Source organism: Lissotriton vulgaris, chromosome 11 (assembly GCF_964263255.1).
Source record: "Lissotriton vulgaris chromosome 11, aLisVul1.2, whole genome shotgun sequence".
In the NCBI taxonomy this organism is placed as follows: domain Eukaryota; kingdom Metazoa; phylum Chordata; class Amphibia; order Caudata; family Salamandridae; genus Lissotriton; species Lissotriton vulgaris.
The window spans coordinates 566,746,632-566,763,571 of record NC_141699.1 but is presented as its reverse complement, the minus strand read 5'-3'; the positions used below and the strand labels follow the sequence as shown (position 1 = coordinate 566,763,571).

Here is a 16,940-nt window from a genome sequence, read left to right as displayed (position 1 = left end):
CGGTGAGGTAACACTGTGACCCCAGTATTTAATTGGTTTCATGGCTGGTAGTATGACCAGTACACCAAACTGGGTGCTGGGTTCAGGGAACACAGGGCTCGAGTTCCTTACCTCCAGCAATTTCCAAGCAACAATAAAGATGTCAAGATAACTGAGTGAATAATGTTCTTCGTGGAGAGTGATGGGACTTGTGTCTGGTAGAAGTTTTGACTCATCAGTAGGTAGCACAGAGGGTTAATGTGGCAAAAAGGGTTACTTTTGGTAGAAATCAATTTTCGTTATTAAAGAGAACCTCCAATTATAGTGTTCCATTTTCAATTCAGAGGATATGCTTCTCCAGACCAAGCAGTCTTAAACTATACTGCCTACCCATATTGATGACATGTCACTCCAACACCTTGTAAACCTCTGGACCTGGCTTATGTAACATTTCCTGTATGCAGATTTACATACATATGATTTAATCGTGGGAGCCAGTGGAGGAAGTGGGTGGAGCAGGGGCAAAGTAGTTGCGGCCTCAACAAAAAAATTTGAGCACCTGGACCTCATATTTTACAAATTAAGCACTGTTGAAAACACAAACATAAGGCTGTTCCTGCAAAGTAAGTTCAAACTGTGTAAAACAAGGAAGTGAAAGGACATGAGGAATGATGCGCAGCAGAATTAAAGGACTCATGCAAGCAACTACGTTTGTCTTTGTCCAGGCTTCTTAACTTCTTTGATGTGCTGTTCCACATTCAGCCAATAAGTGGCGCATTGACTCTACAAGTTGGCACATTATACACCATGGGGATTGTTGACTGAATTCTCATCCTTGAAGTCTGGCAAAAGATACAATGTGTATTAGTCAATAATTGTAATCTGAATACATCTTAACCCTTTGGCCGCGGCGCAAATTCCGCTGCGGCGCTAGGGGGCTAGGGGGCGGCGCTCATGACGGAACCACGCTGTCATGAGTCACGGGCGGTGTGTGCTCGTGACGGCGTGGTTCCGTCCCGGCCCCGCTCGCTCATTAATTCGCCCGTACAGGCGGGAAATTAATGCAGCGTGGGCAGAGCGGCAGCCGCATGACGGAACCATGCCGTCGGGAGCACATGCTGCCCGTGGCTCATGACGGCGTGGTTCCGTCATAAGCAGGCAAAGGGTTAAATACAAAACATACTGGAGGTAAAAAACAGAAACACTGCTGTAGTCGGAGAAATCTTGCTTTTTTCTAATTTATCCTTCTGTAAGGCAGACCTTTACAAAATTAACCCAGCAAGTAAAACACAAAGTGCAGCACTATAATCATGTATGTTAATAACAAAAAGGCCAGTTTGTGTCACATGTGCTTTACAACTGCACTGGCTCAACTATTCACCCACAATACGTTGATGTCAGGTGAGCTGGTCTAATTAGGTCAATAGAAGGAAAACAAGACTACAACACCCACATTGCTCTAGGCTGTCATTTAAAGCTCATGGACTGGAAACAGTGACCGTAATAACCTGCAAAGGTGTGGCCACAGTTAAATGTATGTTTCAGACTGACTATCTAATACCTGTCTTACTTATCTGTGCTTTTCACAACACCGACACTCTTAGGGGACTCATCTTAGTCCGATACCTTACAGACCACAAATGAAACCCTTAAATCTAGTGGTGTCACTTTTTCCAGATGCTAAAATAGAAGCAGGCAAGCTTGGGTCAGGCCGGGGCTAGAAGCAGAGCTGAGCAGATGGAGCTCCAGGCATCTGCAACTTTAGGTCTGGCATTTGCCAAGGCTTTTTGTATTTACAAAAATGATATATATATATTGGCCTATTATTACATTATTTACATTTTTCTCCCAACCACTACAGTACACTCCATGGGCCTTTGACTAACTTCACTGTGAGTGGTGGCATCCTGCTCTTTCACAAGTAGCACATCAGTTTACAAAGTAGTTCCCTTCAGCACTATAAAATACTACGTCACTGTGTGCTTTTTGAGACCAAGAAATATTTTTGCTTTTAGATATTTGAGTGAAGAGTGATGACCCACAGTCCATCTGTGCACATGTATGTACTTTTATTTAAGCATTTTTTTAGGTCTCAGCCTAGCGTACACCGCGCAGCAGTGTCGCGCAGCCGAGAATTTATGTCTTTAGAAGAGAGGGGAGTCACTCCATTCAAGCCCCGTCTTTTTCGGATTCGGGGGCGGGTTTTTTGCAGTTTTCTCACCATGACGTCATCCGTCACTCAACAGCAAAAACCGCCCCCCCCCCCCCCCCGAATGCGAAAATGTCGGCGCTTTTCGGGCGCCATTTCTGCCCGACCGCCGCCGCAAGAAGTCAGGAAGCTGCCAAGTCCTCCGGTGAGTGCTTGCTGTCCTGCCCCCTCGTTGCTCGTGCTTGCTGTCCTGCCCCCCTCGTTGCTTGTGCTTGCAGTCCTGCCCCCCCTCGTTTCTCGTGCTTGCTGTCCTGCCCCCCCTCGTTGCTCGTGCTTGCTGTCCTGCCCCCATCGTTGCTTGTGCTTGCTGTCCTGCCCCCCCTTTCCCCCCCTCGTTGCTTGTGCTTGCTGTCCTGCCCCCCTCGTTGCTTGTGCTTGCCTCGTTGCTTGTGCTTGCTGTCCTGCCCCTGTTAAAGTTAGGCTGCAGCATCAACATTATCGGCGCCATCTTGCCCCCCTTTTTCGAGCCCATTCATGCGCGTAAGCGGCAGCCATTTTGAGTACCATGGCCTCTCTGCCCATCGCTGATAGCCAGCGCGTCTCTCTCTCTCCCCTGACCTCGCAAAGCATCCCCCGCATGCTGACAGCCCCCGCTCTCACATGCCTTGGGTCATAAACCCCTCTTCCATGCAGCTCTGCCTCGGAACCCCATCCTGTTCCCAGCGCGACACCTCCCACCATTCCTTTCATGGTCCCGGATCCTTTGATAAAACCCCCTTTCCTCTGTACCCTTTTGTCTTCCTCGTTCCCAGGCCGCCACCTGGCCCTGCGGATACTGTTATTGCCCCCCCTCCTGTACAGTAGGAAGCTTCCCCCATCAAAGGATCCAAGAGTTGATCAAAGCCCCCACCCCATGAGATCCGATCAACCTCACACATTCCGTGAATCGGCGGAATGTCCAGCTGCGCGATAATCATCACCTGTTGTGACCGGGGTGGGGACTTCAACTGTAAATGTGTGTGGGAACGGGCCTGAAGCGGGGATTCCGAGGATGTCTTTTCTTACATCAAAGTAATGACAGAGATGTGTTTAACGTAATAAAACAATAAACTCGTGTATAAGAGGCCAGGCCTCGGAGATGCGGTTAGAGCACCTCGAGAAGATACCCTGTTGTCTGATTTGATGTGTTCTGCTCCGTCGGAATAAAACTTCTGTTTCCTGCCTTCCAGTCTCCAGCGCCTGCCTCTTTGTTTGGTAACTTGAGTGGGTATAGAGGCGGTTAACGCCGGGCAACTCTGAAAAAGGTCATCAGCCCTACCTTTTTCCACACCCCCCCTCGTTGCTCGTGCTTGCTGTCCTGCCCCCCCTCGTTGCTCGTGCTTGCTGTCCTGCCCCTCCGTCGTTGCTCGTGTTTGCTGTCCTGCCCCCTCGTTGCTCGTGCTTGCTGTCCTGCCCCTCCTTGTTGCTTGTGCTTGCTGTCTTGCCCCCTCGTTGCTCGTGCTTGCTCTCCTGCCCCCCTCGTTGCTTGTGCTTGCTGTCCTGCCCTCCTCGTTGCTTGTGCTTGCTGTCCTGCCCCCCTCGTTGCTCGTGCTTGCTGTCCAGCCCCCCTCGTTGCTTGTGCTTGCTGTCTTGCCCCCTCGTTGCTTGTGCTTGCTGTCCTGCCCCTCCTCGTTGCTTGTGCTTGCTGTCCTACCCCCCCTCGTTGGTTGTGCTTGCTGTCCTGCCCCCCCTCGTTGCTCGTGCTAGCTGTCCTGCCACCCCTCGTTGCTCGTGCTTGCTGTTCTGCCCCTCCTCGATGCTTGTGCTTGCTGTCCTGCCCCCCTCATTGCTTGTGCTTGCTGTCCTGCCCCCTCGTTGCATGTGCTTGCTCCCCTGCCCCCCTCATTGCTTGTGCTTGCTGTCCTGCCCCCTCGTTGCATGTGCTTGCTCCCCTGCCCCCTTGTTGCTTGTGCTTGCTCCCCTGCCCCCTTGTTGCTTGTGCTTGCTCCCCTGCTCCCTCGTTGCATGTGCTTGCTCCCCTGCCCCCTCGTTGCTTGTGCTTGCTCCCCTGCCCCCTCGTTGCTTGTGCTTGCGCTCCTGCCCCCCTCGCTGGTTGTGCTTGCTCTCCTCCCCCCCCCTCGTTGCTTGTGCTTGCTCCCCTGCCCCCTCGTTGCTTGTGCTTGCTCTCCTGCCCCCCTCGCTGGTTGTGCTTGCTCTCCTTCCCCCCCTCGTTGCTTGTGCTTGCTCTCCTGCCCCCCCTCGTTGCTTGTGCTTGCTGTCCTGCCACCTCGTGCTTGCTGTCCTGCCACCTCGTTGCTTGTGCTTGCTGTCCTGCCCCTTCGTTGCTTGTGCTTGCTGTCCTTCCCCCTCGTTGCTTGTGCTTGCTCTCCTGCCCCCTCGTTGCTTGTGCTTGCTCTCTTGCCCCCTCTCGTTACTTGTGCTTGCTGTCCTGCCACCTCGTTGCTTGTGCTTGCTGTCCTGCCCCCTCGTTGCTTGTGCTTGCTGTCCTTCCCCCTCGTTGCTTGTGCTTGCTCTCCTACCCCCTCGTTGCTTGTGCTTGCTCTCCTGCCACCTTGTTGCTTGTGCTTGCTCTCCTGTCCCCCCGTTGGTTGTGCTTGCTCTCCTGCCCCCTCCTTGTTGCTTGTGCTTGCTGTCCTGCCACCTTGTGCTTGCTGTCTTGCCCCCTCGTTGCTTGTGCTTGCTGTCCTGCCCCCTCATTGCTTGTGCTTGCTCTCCTTCCCCCTCGTTGCTTGTGCTTGCTCTCCTGCCCCCTCGTTGCTTGTGCTTGCTCTCCTGTCCCCCCGTTGGTTGTGCTTGCTCTCCTGCCCCGCCCTTGTTGCTTGTGCTTGCTGTCCTGCCACCTCGTGCTTGCTGTCCTGCCCCCTCGTTGCTTGTTCTTGCTGTCTTGCCCCCTTGTTGCTTGTGCTTGCTGTCTTGCTCCCTCGTTGCTTGTGTTTGCTGTCCTGCCCCCTCGTTGCTTGTGCTTGCTGTCTTGCCCCCTCGTTGCTTCTGCTTGCTGTCCTGCCCCCTCGTTCGTTGTGCTTGCTCTCCTGCCCTGCTATTGGCATTGTAAATGACAATGCCATTTATTTATGTTTTTTAAAAAAAAAACAAATAAAAATAATGTCATGAGCAATGCCAACAGCTCTAACTTTAAGAATGCCGAGGCCTTTGCACTGTAAATGCTTGTTATTACATGAGGCTGGGATTCAACCAAAGCAGTCAATGGGCCTCACCAACAGCTTTTAAATAGGATTTCTTTCCCCAAGGATTTGGCTGACAACTACAGTCAAATCCGTGTAGTGCAGTTTCCGCTCAGGTATTAATTTATGATCTGAACAGACACCTCGCACCTACACCATTTCAGAGACAGAGAAACACACGTGGCATCTGGCATTGCATCTGTTCATCATAGAATAAACATATCTGCAGAGGCACACTCATTCTGTAACGTGTCGGCAGCTTGGCCTTCTGGACCCCATTCTACACTTTTTCGTACCCAGAAAACTCCACTTACGTCTCAAACTCCATCAGTACTATATGACTGCAATTAAAAGCTACACTGGTGACCCAACCTTAGAGATCAATGCATTCTGAAATGCCACATCTGTTTGAAGGTCACAACCACAATAGCAGTATAAAGTAATGTGAACTTACTGGTGCCAGCGAGTCTTCCATTATTTCTTCGGATGACCCTTTTTTTAAATCTGTAAAAAGGGAAATAAATATACATTAGGGAGCAGCTTTTTTTTTAAGCGGAGCTAGCTATTGAGCTCGGTTGTGTAAATGGACATTTTAGCTGCCAAGTTAACAGACTGCCACCAATCAAATCTATTTTACATCTACTTGTAGTCGTCAGATTCTAGGGAAACACCTAACTCAATGACGTGATACCTTGATATTAAGTCTATTAACCACACAAACACTCCTACATAGATGTAGACCAGGCCCGATCTCTTCGCATGTCCCAAGTAGACACATGCATGTTGTATTGTGCTTTAATATAAAAGTGAGTCTTGCATTTAAGAGGTAGCTGGCACCACTGCTTCTTGTATGCAACGCACTGATCACAAAACATGCACATTATGAGGCCAGTATTTATAGATCCGTCTCAACTCGCTCGGTTTGCCTAATCCTACTTTGTCTTCCCTGTTTTTTCAGGAATGTCCAGGAGAATATTGCACTGGCTGTTCCCCTGTAATCTCAGAGATATTTTTTTTTGGGTCCATCTGGATGCCCACCTCCCTCCAACCATTACAGACGCTGATTCTAGTTGAGAACGTTCATATTATTTGTCATTCTTCTTGCTGCAGTCACGTTTTTCATTAGGATAATTTAACTAATGCACCTGAAAACAATGACCTGTAGGTGACAAGTTTAGGTCTGGAGACAAGTGACCTGTATTTGACTTGTCACCCCAAGGACGATGCTCAACCAAGTTGGAGCTACATCAGTGACAAGTGAGGACAAGCATTGGCAAAGCCACTAGGATTCGATTATGCAAAATTGAGTTGAGCTGCTGTGCAACAAGGCGTAAAGTTTTTTGTTTTTTTAAAGAGATCGGACACAGTCAATGCTGGTATCATAGTATTTTTTTTACTTTCTGGTGTTTTTTTTTTAGAAGGTTAGTGCAGCGCTGCAGGGAGCATGTGAAATGGACCTCACACTGGTATTTCCTACCTGCTGCACACTCCCTGTTTGGATCACGTGCTCAGTGGAGCTGCGCACAAGAGGTACCAAGGGCAGGAGTAAACAAGAGCCTACTAGGGAACATGCAGCAGCGGAGTATCACAGAAAACAAACAACTCCACCTAGCACCTGTGAGGATAGACGCCGCCCCTCCCCTCCTGCCATGCAGGCTGTGGCCAGAAGTGTGACTGGCAAGTACATGGCATCAGGAGGCACATGCAGCAGCAGCCTCACTCCTGCACGGGCACCTAAGTATAAAGAGCAAAGAGGGAGGGAAGGGAGGAATGTGGTGATGGTGGAAAACATCAAAAGGTGAATGAGCGAATGACGGACTATCTTACAGAGAGATCAGAAATGAGGGTATGGTACTGATGAATGAAGGGCACAAGAAAGAAACAGAGAGAAACAGGACGACAGGGAAGAGAGAACTTAGAGAAGAGGATGGGTGAGAGAAAGAAGCAGAATGTGACAGAGGGGAGAGAAAGTGGGAGCATTGAAATATAAGAGAGCGCTGGCACTAGGATAAGAGAGAAGCTTAGAAAGTGAGCAATGTAGGAGAGGGAACCGTGTGTGAAGAAGAAGAGAGAGAAGAGCAAAAGAGGGCAGAGAAAAAGGAGACAAGTGAAAGAAGAGACAATCGAAGTTTGTCGAGAAGAAAGGAAATAGAATTTTTTAAAATAGTATGCACTGGCAACAAGTTCGCACATGTGGTGAAAGTATATGAAAGCATTCCGATGCACTTCACATGTGCTATGTACAGTAATGACAAAAGGGGCGCTACATAGTCACTATATATAGCCACAGAAAGTGCAGTCTTCTGAGAGTAAAGAAACGTATCAAATACAGAAAAGTGCAGTACAGGAAGCCCTTTTCTTCCATCTCATGTGCAGTAAATGTAATGGCAAAAGTGCAGTTTGAGTGTACCGTCCGTGGTTACAGAAGTGCAACATTCGTAAACATTGGAAACCACACAGTTGCATGTGCAGACTGGGTTTCTGGGTTCAAGACATGGCTGCTCACAGCTGCAGGGCCCAGGAAGACCAAGGACAGAAGTAAAATGTATATATATTTTTTAAAAGAGTACTTGCACTGTAGGAGCCTGCAGGGGAAGGACGCTGCCACCAGAAGCAGTACTTGGTCTAGGCTCGGAGGCACGGACCAATAGGAAGCAAGGAAACAAAAGTGACGTTGGAGTCACAGGGGAGCCAGCCAATGGTAAGTAAAGTGACATGAGAGCCATGTGGGAGGCAGCCAGTGGTAAGTAAAGGTAAGTAATGGGCAGCTCTAAGCCCTTTTAGGATTTTTTTAATTAAATGCAAGAGATTTCACAAGCACAGCACAAGCGCCATGCAGGTGAAACAAAAAAAGGCCTGACTGAAGACACGAGGGAGGCATAAAGAATGTGGGAATATACTTGTCTTGCCTTTCTGATTCCTACCATGCACCAATTTCGGGGGGGGCTAACATGGCAGATGAAGGGGCGTGGCTAATGTTAATCAATGGGGCGGAGCTAAAATGGCAGATAATCAGGATCGGTTAATGCTCAGGTCAAGCCGAGAAAAAAATGTGGTGAATTCTGCATTTGAAACTGGACAACAATTAAAGCACACATTTTTGTTAATTTGATGCATTTATATGCTATTGTCTTATGAAAAAGGAACAGAATGTACTGAATTAAAAGGCCAATTTAATATATTTTACTACAAAGCACTTTAGGAACACATTATAACCAATTTTCACAATGCCATTTCAAGGCGACGACCCTTTTTCGCCAGTTCATTAACAATTGCTTCTATAGGAGGACAATGTGCACGTGAAATGTTTATCATTGCAAGTCCAGAGAGTCGTTCTTGCCCCATTGTTGACCGAAGATAGGTTTTCAGTCTGCGAAGACAACTGAAGCACCTTTCTGGGGATGCGGTTGTCACTGGCAAAGTGGCAAATAATTTTAGCAGGCAGTATATGTTGGGATAGAAGTCAATGTGAGCATGAGTTAAGGTATCCATTATATTCCATGGCCTTTCCTCAATAGGTACCTTCAGCCATGTCATTACCCACATGTCATATTCATTTTTAAGATCCTCGCGTGTACCAGGTAAATCGTCCTCATATATGTCAAGAGCATCCTTCAAATTTTTAAAAGACTCTTGGGTGACAAATCTTGGTACCAGATACTGCATTGTACAGGCCTTTTTCACATGCTGGCTGAATCTTTCTGACAATTCATACAATAAATTGTCTATAAAAGGTAAAAATATTGAAATCCTAAAGTAAGCTTCAGGATCACTAGTCTTGTAATTGTCCCGTTGTGTCTGCCTGCCAGTAAGGCGTGGCATTGTCAGAGGTTCCCCTGCTGTGGTTTGGGCTTTAACGAAAATCTCATTAAATGCTTCTTCAGCTTTGTCTCTGCTTTCTTGAATCACCTGCTTGACTGTTTCAATCTGTTCTATGCACTCCAACAGATCTGTATTAGGATTTTGGAGTGCAGCTGAAACAGGAAGCAGTAGCCCAGAAAATCGTGCCAGGATGTGTAATGCAACAATGAAGTTATGGGACTGAACAGCTGCGAGAAATTGCTCAGCCTTGGAAGAGGCATTGTGATCTTGCCAATCCGAGATCTCAAGCAAAGAGTCAACCACAGCTGGGTACATATCAACAAAACGAACAACCGATGCATTCCTTTCAACCCACCGTGTCTCACATAAACCACTTAACAGTTTCATTTTTGTATCTGGCAAAGTAGCAAATTTCGCCTTTAGGACAGCCATCCTTTTCGCAGAGCCTCTTACAAAATTAGACACTTCTTTAAGTGTTGAAAGACAATTACGGATTTGACGTATTTCACATGAATGTCCAATCACAAGATTCAGTGAATGACTTCCACAATGTACATAAAATGCCTTTGGCACACGCTCTAAAACTAGCGCCTGTGCACCTTTAACAGAACTTTTCATTGCAGCACAACCATCGTATGCTTGCCCACGTATACGATCTAAATTCAGGCCATATGTTTCTAAGGAAGTGAGAATTTTCTTTCCAATTTCAACCCCTGTTCCATCCTGAAGCTCTTCGAAGCCAAGGAATTCTTCATACACAGATGTACCTTCTATAAAACGAATTACTAGAACAAGTTGCTCGATAGTGGAACTGTCAGTTGTTCCATCTGCTAAAATGGCAAAAAATCTTGCATTGTTTGCGCGCTCCACCACTCTATTTCTCATTAGAATGTTGCAAGCAGAGATGATCTCATTCTGAATCTTCCAACTTGTATAAGTTGCATTAGAGGGACACGTTGCCAGATGCCATGCCAGAACTTCATCACCAGCTTGAAGTCGTAGGCGCAGAGCAGCACGGAAATTGCCATCATTCTCTTCGGGTTCCTTTGAAGTAATAGGTTGTCCACGGTCTCTGTGTCCTCGAAGAGCTATACCTTGTTTTGCACAATGGAGTACTGATTCCACTATTGGCACAAGTCGTTTTCTGTTTTCCAAAATAGTTTTCTTCCAGTTGCTCTCGATCATAGTTGTAACAGCAACAGACTTTCCTTCAAAAACAGATGAGAAGTCAGCTGCCGCTGTCATACTCTCTTTGTGATACAAGGAAGAAGCATGGAAACGAAAATCACTTTGAGCATGTTTCCATTTTGTTATGGGCCGAAGCACTAATTTCCCCACAGCTTGATGAGAACCTCTTCCAACTTCTTTACGGGCAAAGAGTACACACATCTTGCATAAGGCCCCCTCAAGTTTAGCACTGTAGGCAAGCCATGGGCAATAGGTTTTCAACCATTCATGTTGAAAGCGACGTGCTTGATTTCCCTCTTGAACAACTGGAAACTTGTATGATGTCTCTGGCGTCCAGGAAGAGTGCAAAAGTTGGTAGCGTAAATCATCTGGGATTGATGATGAAACTGTGCTGAGTCTTGAAACATCTATATATACTCCTATATCTAAGATGGATGAACTCTTTGACTTTTCCAAACATGGACTACTAGTAGCTGGCATACCAGTGGTTGTATATGCAGGAGGCTCAGAATGAAGAAATGCTGAATGTTCTTCAGGAGTGTAGCCGGAAGCTGGCAGGGCAGGTTCTTCACCTGAATTAGAACATGCTGTCAAAGGGTCTTGAGCGGCTGGCCGACGAGTGAAAAAATCCTCTATCTTTCGCCGCTTAACATTTTGTGGTCCAAAGCCTCTGGTGTTCAGCATCCTGCTGTATGCGGATAGCGATCTCTAGTGAAATATAAAAAAGGCCCTCAGGTCACTTACTTAATTATTACAAAACTACGGGGGAAAGAATACTGTAATTTTGTACAATAAACCAACATTAAAAAGCCAAGAAATACAAGTTAAACACCCAGTACCTCTCTAAATTATCCTAAAACTCTTTAAAGAAGCAAGCTATAAGTAGCCTGATTTTCTGTACCATTATGATACCACACACTTACCACATGTCTAAAACTTCAATGAAATGGCTGGAATTTCTTATAATATGAAAATGTCCAATGCAAATCAGCCCCAAACAATTATGCAAAACCACCTGGATACATAATTATAAGATTACAGTTTCTAATGGTTGACGCAAAGACTTCTGCCCTCTATGCTTTCAATGTACGCTTACCTACAGAAAGAACAGGCCTCACAAATATTTAAGCCCAGATTTACTAAGCTTTCATGCACCACAACTTGGCAAGGGAACATGTTGTGCTGTGTTGCATCAAAGGCAGAGAGCAGAAATGTGCCATATTTACAAAAATATGACACATTTCTGCTGTCTCCCTCAACTGGTGCTGCATAGTGCCAATGCAGACATCATGGTGCAACGGTGCCTGCGTTATGAGCAAGAATTTTCTGTGAAGGAAGGGATACCTGAATGCAGCTCACATGGAAAAAGGAAGCAACAAGGATAAATAAAGATAATTCTCCTGGTAACGCCTGGGCCTGGGAGGCGCACCATTTGGAAACATTCCCAGGTGTACTGGCTGAAGTAACTGTGGGATTGTGTAACAATCCATAGACATATGTGTGGGAATGCCCTAGCTCCACCCATGGAACAACTTCCCAACGCAAGGTAACTCGAGGCAGCTCAATACTCTGCCTCTCATTACTCTGGAGTTACTAAACGACGCAAAACCACAAAAAGTGGCCTTTGTGTAAATTACGTAAATCCCAATTAAATGGGTAAAATTATGGCAGCGTAAAAGGAAATCAGAATGGATGGATACAAGTGTGAAAGTTTGGTAAATCTAAATGTGAGAGGATGGATGCGTTGGTGAAGGGATGGTAGAGTAAATAGATATCTGAGATGGTGGCTAAAAGGATCGGTGTAAGGTTGGCAGAGTAAATTGAAATCAGAAAGGATGGATGGTTGGATTGATGGATGAAAGGATAGCAGATAGTATAACACACACCTACCCGATGTACCAGCAGGTTACAGAGTTCATTGAAAAGGTGTTTACCAAATGTGGATATTATGCTCTGCTTGACATGCATTTTTGATACACTGCATTACCTGCAGGAAAATCTCACATTCGAAGAGCCAATCAACATACTTTGGACGTGCTTAAAAAATGTGTGTGTATTGGGCCTCATCAATAATCTGAAACTCATTGAAACCGAAGAGCACCTGCTAGCGGAAACTTCTTGGCACCCGAAATTAAAGTTACTGAGAGGTGTCTGCAGCTATTTTGGGTTGAAAAATTAATCACAAACTGGGCAAGTAATTTGAGTCTATAATCGTGCAACTATTATTTTTAGAAAGGTAATCCGGAACTAAATTTAATTTTAGATTATTACGTAATGTGCAGGTCTGTAGTACTAGATAAGAAGTTACCAGACTATGACATATATTAGTTCTGCTAACTCTTGCGGATCCATAAGATCAGATTGAACCATCTACTGCTTCCCCCCATCATAAGCAGGAGCCAGGATCCAGAACACAAGAAATAAACCACCAGCATTATAAAGGGACCTGCAGAGCTAATGAGAGCTGCCAGCATAAAATATATTATAGAAATGGTCTCCTATCTTGCACACTTCCTCATCAAATCACACGACTAAGCACGGATTCCCATGGCTCAATAACTGCACCTTGGTATTCATCATGAACTACATGGAGATGCTTTTCACAGAGGCTTAAATAAAGACAACACTCTTCCAACCACACACCCACTAGGTGTAACCTGCTACATGCATGGATAAGTGCTCAGCATCGCACAAATGTATGACAACATGCCATCACAATGCATGTCTTTGCAACGCGGTTGTAATAACTCAACAACTCAAGTGCTGTTACAACACAATACCATTACAATGCAAACTCTTACCACGCATATGCCTTTACAACAAAAGCATATGCGTGGTGAAAGTTTTGTTTTAAAATATAACTATGTTACAGTATAAACGCTACATATATATATATATGTATATAGGTTTATATATCCCTGTAAATGGGTTATTTTTTTTAGTAACGTGTGTATATATATATATATATATATATATATATATATATATATATATATATATATATATATACACACACACACACACACCCACCCACATTTCCTTAAAACCCTACAACCCTTCAACTCATACCAACCCTAAAATTGCCCCCCTGGCACCCCAAAGCCTATACCTACCCTGAACCCTAAAATTAACCCAAAACCCATACCCACACTGAACCCCAAAATTACTCCTGGCACCCTAAAACCCATTACCACCCTGAACTCTGAAATTACCCCCTGACACCCCAAAACCCATACCCACCCTGAACCCTAAAATTACCCCTGGCACCCCAAAACCCATACCCACCTGAACCCTAAAATTACCCCTGGCACCCCAAAACCCATACCCGCAGTGATCCCTAAAATTACACCCTTGCCCCCCAAACCCATACTCACCCTGAATCTTAAAATTACCACTAGCACACCAAAACACATACCCACGCTGAACCCTAAAATTAACCGGAGACCTGCGAGAAGTTAAGAAGCCTCTGCAGGACTGGTCAGTGCTTGCCAGCCATCAGGAAGAGGCTGGAATTCACACGAGCAAACACGCCCACGCAACAATATGCCAAAACCATTCTCATACAGAGTACAAGCATGATTTTCACTACCTTGGAAAAGTCTAAGTACCCCCATTACTCACTACACCCCACAGATCCAGCCTGGTTGCTCCTGGATTTCCTTACAGACGGGTAAAGTTATTTTTCAGAAATTGGTTAACAAGTCAATCTACTGTCACTTCCTACTTCATACTATGTTACTGAATTATACAATTAGGGTAAAATGTTAGTCATTCATTTGTCATGCTTTTCTTAGTGCTGCTTTTCATGATGTAGGTCTTAATTTTATTGAATGATCTGATACGTTGCTAATGTTTAAGAGGGCATGCAATTATAGCTTTGTATTTGAAGATGTAGGTGAATAAAGATAATGTTTAGAATGTGGTGCAAATATTTTTTTACTCTTCCATTGGATTCCTTGTCATGATGTTAACTGTGGATAATTTGCTCCCCCCCCCCCCCCCCACCACCCCCACCCCAAAGAGTAAACCTTTTAGGCTCTATTTGTGCGGATCAATATAATGTAACAAGTTGGTAGGGTTAAACCAGCTGAGTGGGTCGTGGTACTAGCAGGGACACTGATATAGACTTTTATAGGTTGTTTATTTTACTCTTAAATACAGCCTCATTTGGGGGGGCGTGGCTAGCAGCCGGCGATGGCGGCAGCCTAGAGGAAGAGCTCCGTGCTTGAGGCGGCTCCCGGATCAATCCGAACATCAATCTGTTTTTAAAACTTCCCGGGCGGGAAGGCACAGAAGCCTAGGACCAAGCGGCAACACACCAGACCAGCGGGACCTCAATCCGAGGTCGGAAAAGTACGGTTCTGACAGTGCCCAGTGGGGGCCTGTGCGCAGCGTCCAGACCGGGGACCACAGTGAGCGGCAAGCCTGGGAGGAAGTGGCCCGTCTCGGGCAACGAACCACCGGAAGTGCCGGCCGCGGAGAGCGGCAGCGATAAACAGACCGGGGCACCCAGCCGCCATCACCGGACATCAGGAGCCCGGGATTCCTGGCGTAGGGCACATCGGAGGTGAGGGGGATACAATCCCAGACGCCCGGCGAGGGCGAAGGCCAGCGCACAGGGCGGCGACATCCAGGCCGGCAACCGCCATCTTGGCCGGCGGCGGCCAGAGCGCTGGGGCAGGAGACGGGGGATCCGCGCTGCTAACTAGACCATACAGCAACTCCCCCCCGCCGCCCGAGGGCGCATTGAGCGGCGAAGAGCCCACATACTGAATAGACTTCAAGACACCCCCGCCTGGCTTGGGCCCTGAGACCTGACGGGCGTCCACACAAGGCACTCGTCCTGTACCCAGTGGGATCTGTCTGGCCCCCACCAATATCAGAGGTCCCGAGCAGTGGATCCGACGGCCACAAGAATAAGGTGGCACATGTGGAACTTAAGGGGGGCAGTGAAAGTTCCCTCAGGGCGCCATCGATCGGTTGCCTACCCCGCAAATTAGCCCGAGACTCGACCGGCAGCCTCACACCGCCAAACAACGGAGACCCTGTCCAGCCTGGTACCGTTACTGGACGCAGCATCTAGAACGCCCCTCAAAGGCTGCACCTCACTCCTATACACCGGGTGGGCCCCGGGACAATCCCCTAGTAGCGGTCTGAGGAGGTCAGGGAGGCACGGCCCCCAGTGGAACTTGGGGTGCAGCGACTACACAACATCAGATCGGCCCAAGAGACGCTGAAATGGCCGGCAAGGGGCCTAAAAACGTGGCGGCGCAGTCGCGCCTGGACCGGTTTGCGTATGAAAAGCCCGGCTCTCCCTCGCAGGAAGCCAAACCACAATCAAGCAAGACGGCCGAAGTGCCCAGTGGCAAGAAGGCGACAATTGACGACGTCATGCGGGCCCTCACGCAGGTGCAAGCCACGGTGGGGTCGATCTCAGCTGAGATTACGCTTATAAGGGCGGACTTCCATAAGATGACGGAGAAGGTGAATAACATGGAAGTGGTGACCAAATCCTTGGTTGAAGACGTGTCTGAACTGCAAATTAGCATGGAACGCATCTCGAAAGAAAATAAGGAACTGCGCGATAAGCTCGATGACCAGGAAGGGCGCTCAAGGCGGAATAACATCCGTATAATAGGTGTGCCAGAATCGGAGGACACAAGGGCGATGGACCTATACGTGGAGAACCTAATCAAAGAGACTCTGAAGCCCAAAGGACTCTCCGCCTTCTTCACAGTGGAAAGGGCGCACCGGGTACCGGGAGGACACCATAAGACAGGCGCTAACCCCAGACCAATAATAGCGAGACTCTTCAATTTCAGGGATCGGGACGCCATCCTACAGGCGGCGAGGAACTCACCTCCCATTAAAATCCAAAACGCGACACTGGCATTCTTTCCTGACTACACGGCCGAGGTTGCACGGAGGAGGAGAACCTTCTTTGAAGTCAAAAAAGAACTGAGGGCCAGGGAAATCCCGTACTCAATGCTCTTCCCGGCCAAGCTTCGGGTCGTGGCTGACAACAAGACTTGGTTTTTTGATTCCCCGGAGGTGGCGCAGGATTGGTTAGAGGGATGGAGAACGGCGGGCCTCCCCCGTCGCTCCAACAGACAGAACAAACACCGTACTGCTGGCTCTCGACAGGGCTCGCAAGCCAACGACGAAGACGCAGAGATACATTCCCCTTTGACCGATCATCATGAGGACAGTGCTGACGGAGGGCTATGAATCACTGCTGTTGACTGGATGAACCGATGAAAACGAAGAATGACAAGGCCGCTTTGGACACTGGGCGGAAGGGCCTCCGCAGCTGAGGAAGGGGGCCGCCGACCACGGAGAAGCCTTCACCCCAGCGAGCAAGTACTATGTTATGGGTTGGGATCAAGCACTCTGCTGAGTTGGGGGGGCGGGCAGTTTTGAGTCCATTGAGCAGGGGGGCAGGGAGGGGGGGAGTTGGGGGTAGGATGGGGTTATGGTTCTTAATTTCTACACGGGGTCAAGATTGCTACGAAGGGACACATGAACACAGAATAATAATGTCACGATACTGCACGCAGAGTCGCTGCACGGACCTCCTGGTCCTCCATGCGCGCGACTTCTCAGTCCGCATACCCGAACAT

The 16,940-nt window shown here is 47.6% G+C and overlaps 1 protein-coding gene across 5 annotated transcripts in view; it reads right to left on the bottom strand.

Moving 5' to 3' along the window:
- Positions 1 to 16,940, bottom strand: part of TACC1 (transforming acidic coiled-coil containing protein 1) — a 622,141-nt gene that overhangs the window by 87,348 nt on the left and 517,853 nt on the right. For all 5 annotated transcript variants that reach the window (XM_086943657.1, XM_086943659.1, XM_086943655.1 and 2 more), the window contains exon 6: positions 5,765 to 5,814. In XM_086943657.1, coding sequence (XP_086799783.1) covers positions 5,765 to 5,814 — 50 coding nt within the window. The remainder of the gene's footprint in view (positions 1 to 5,764; positions 5,815 to 16,940) is intronic.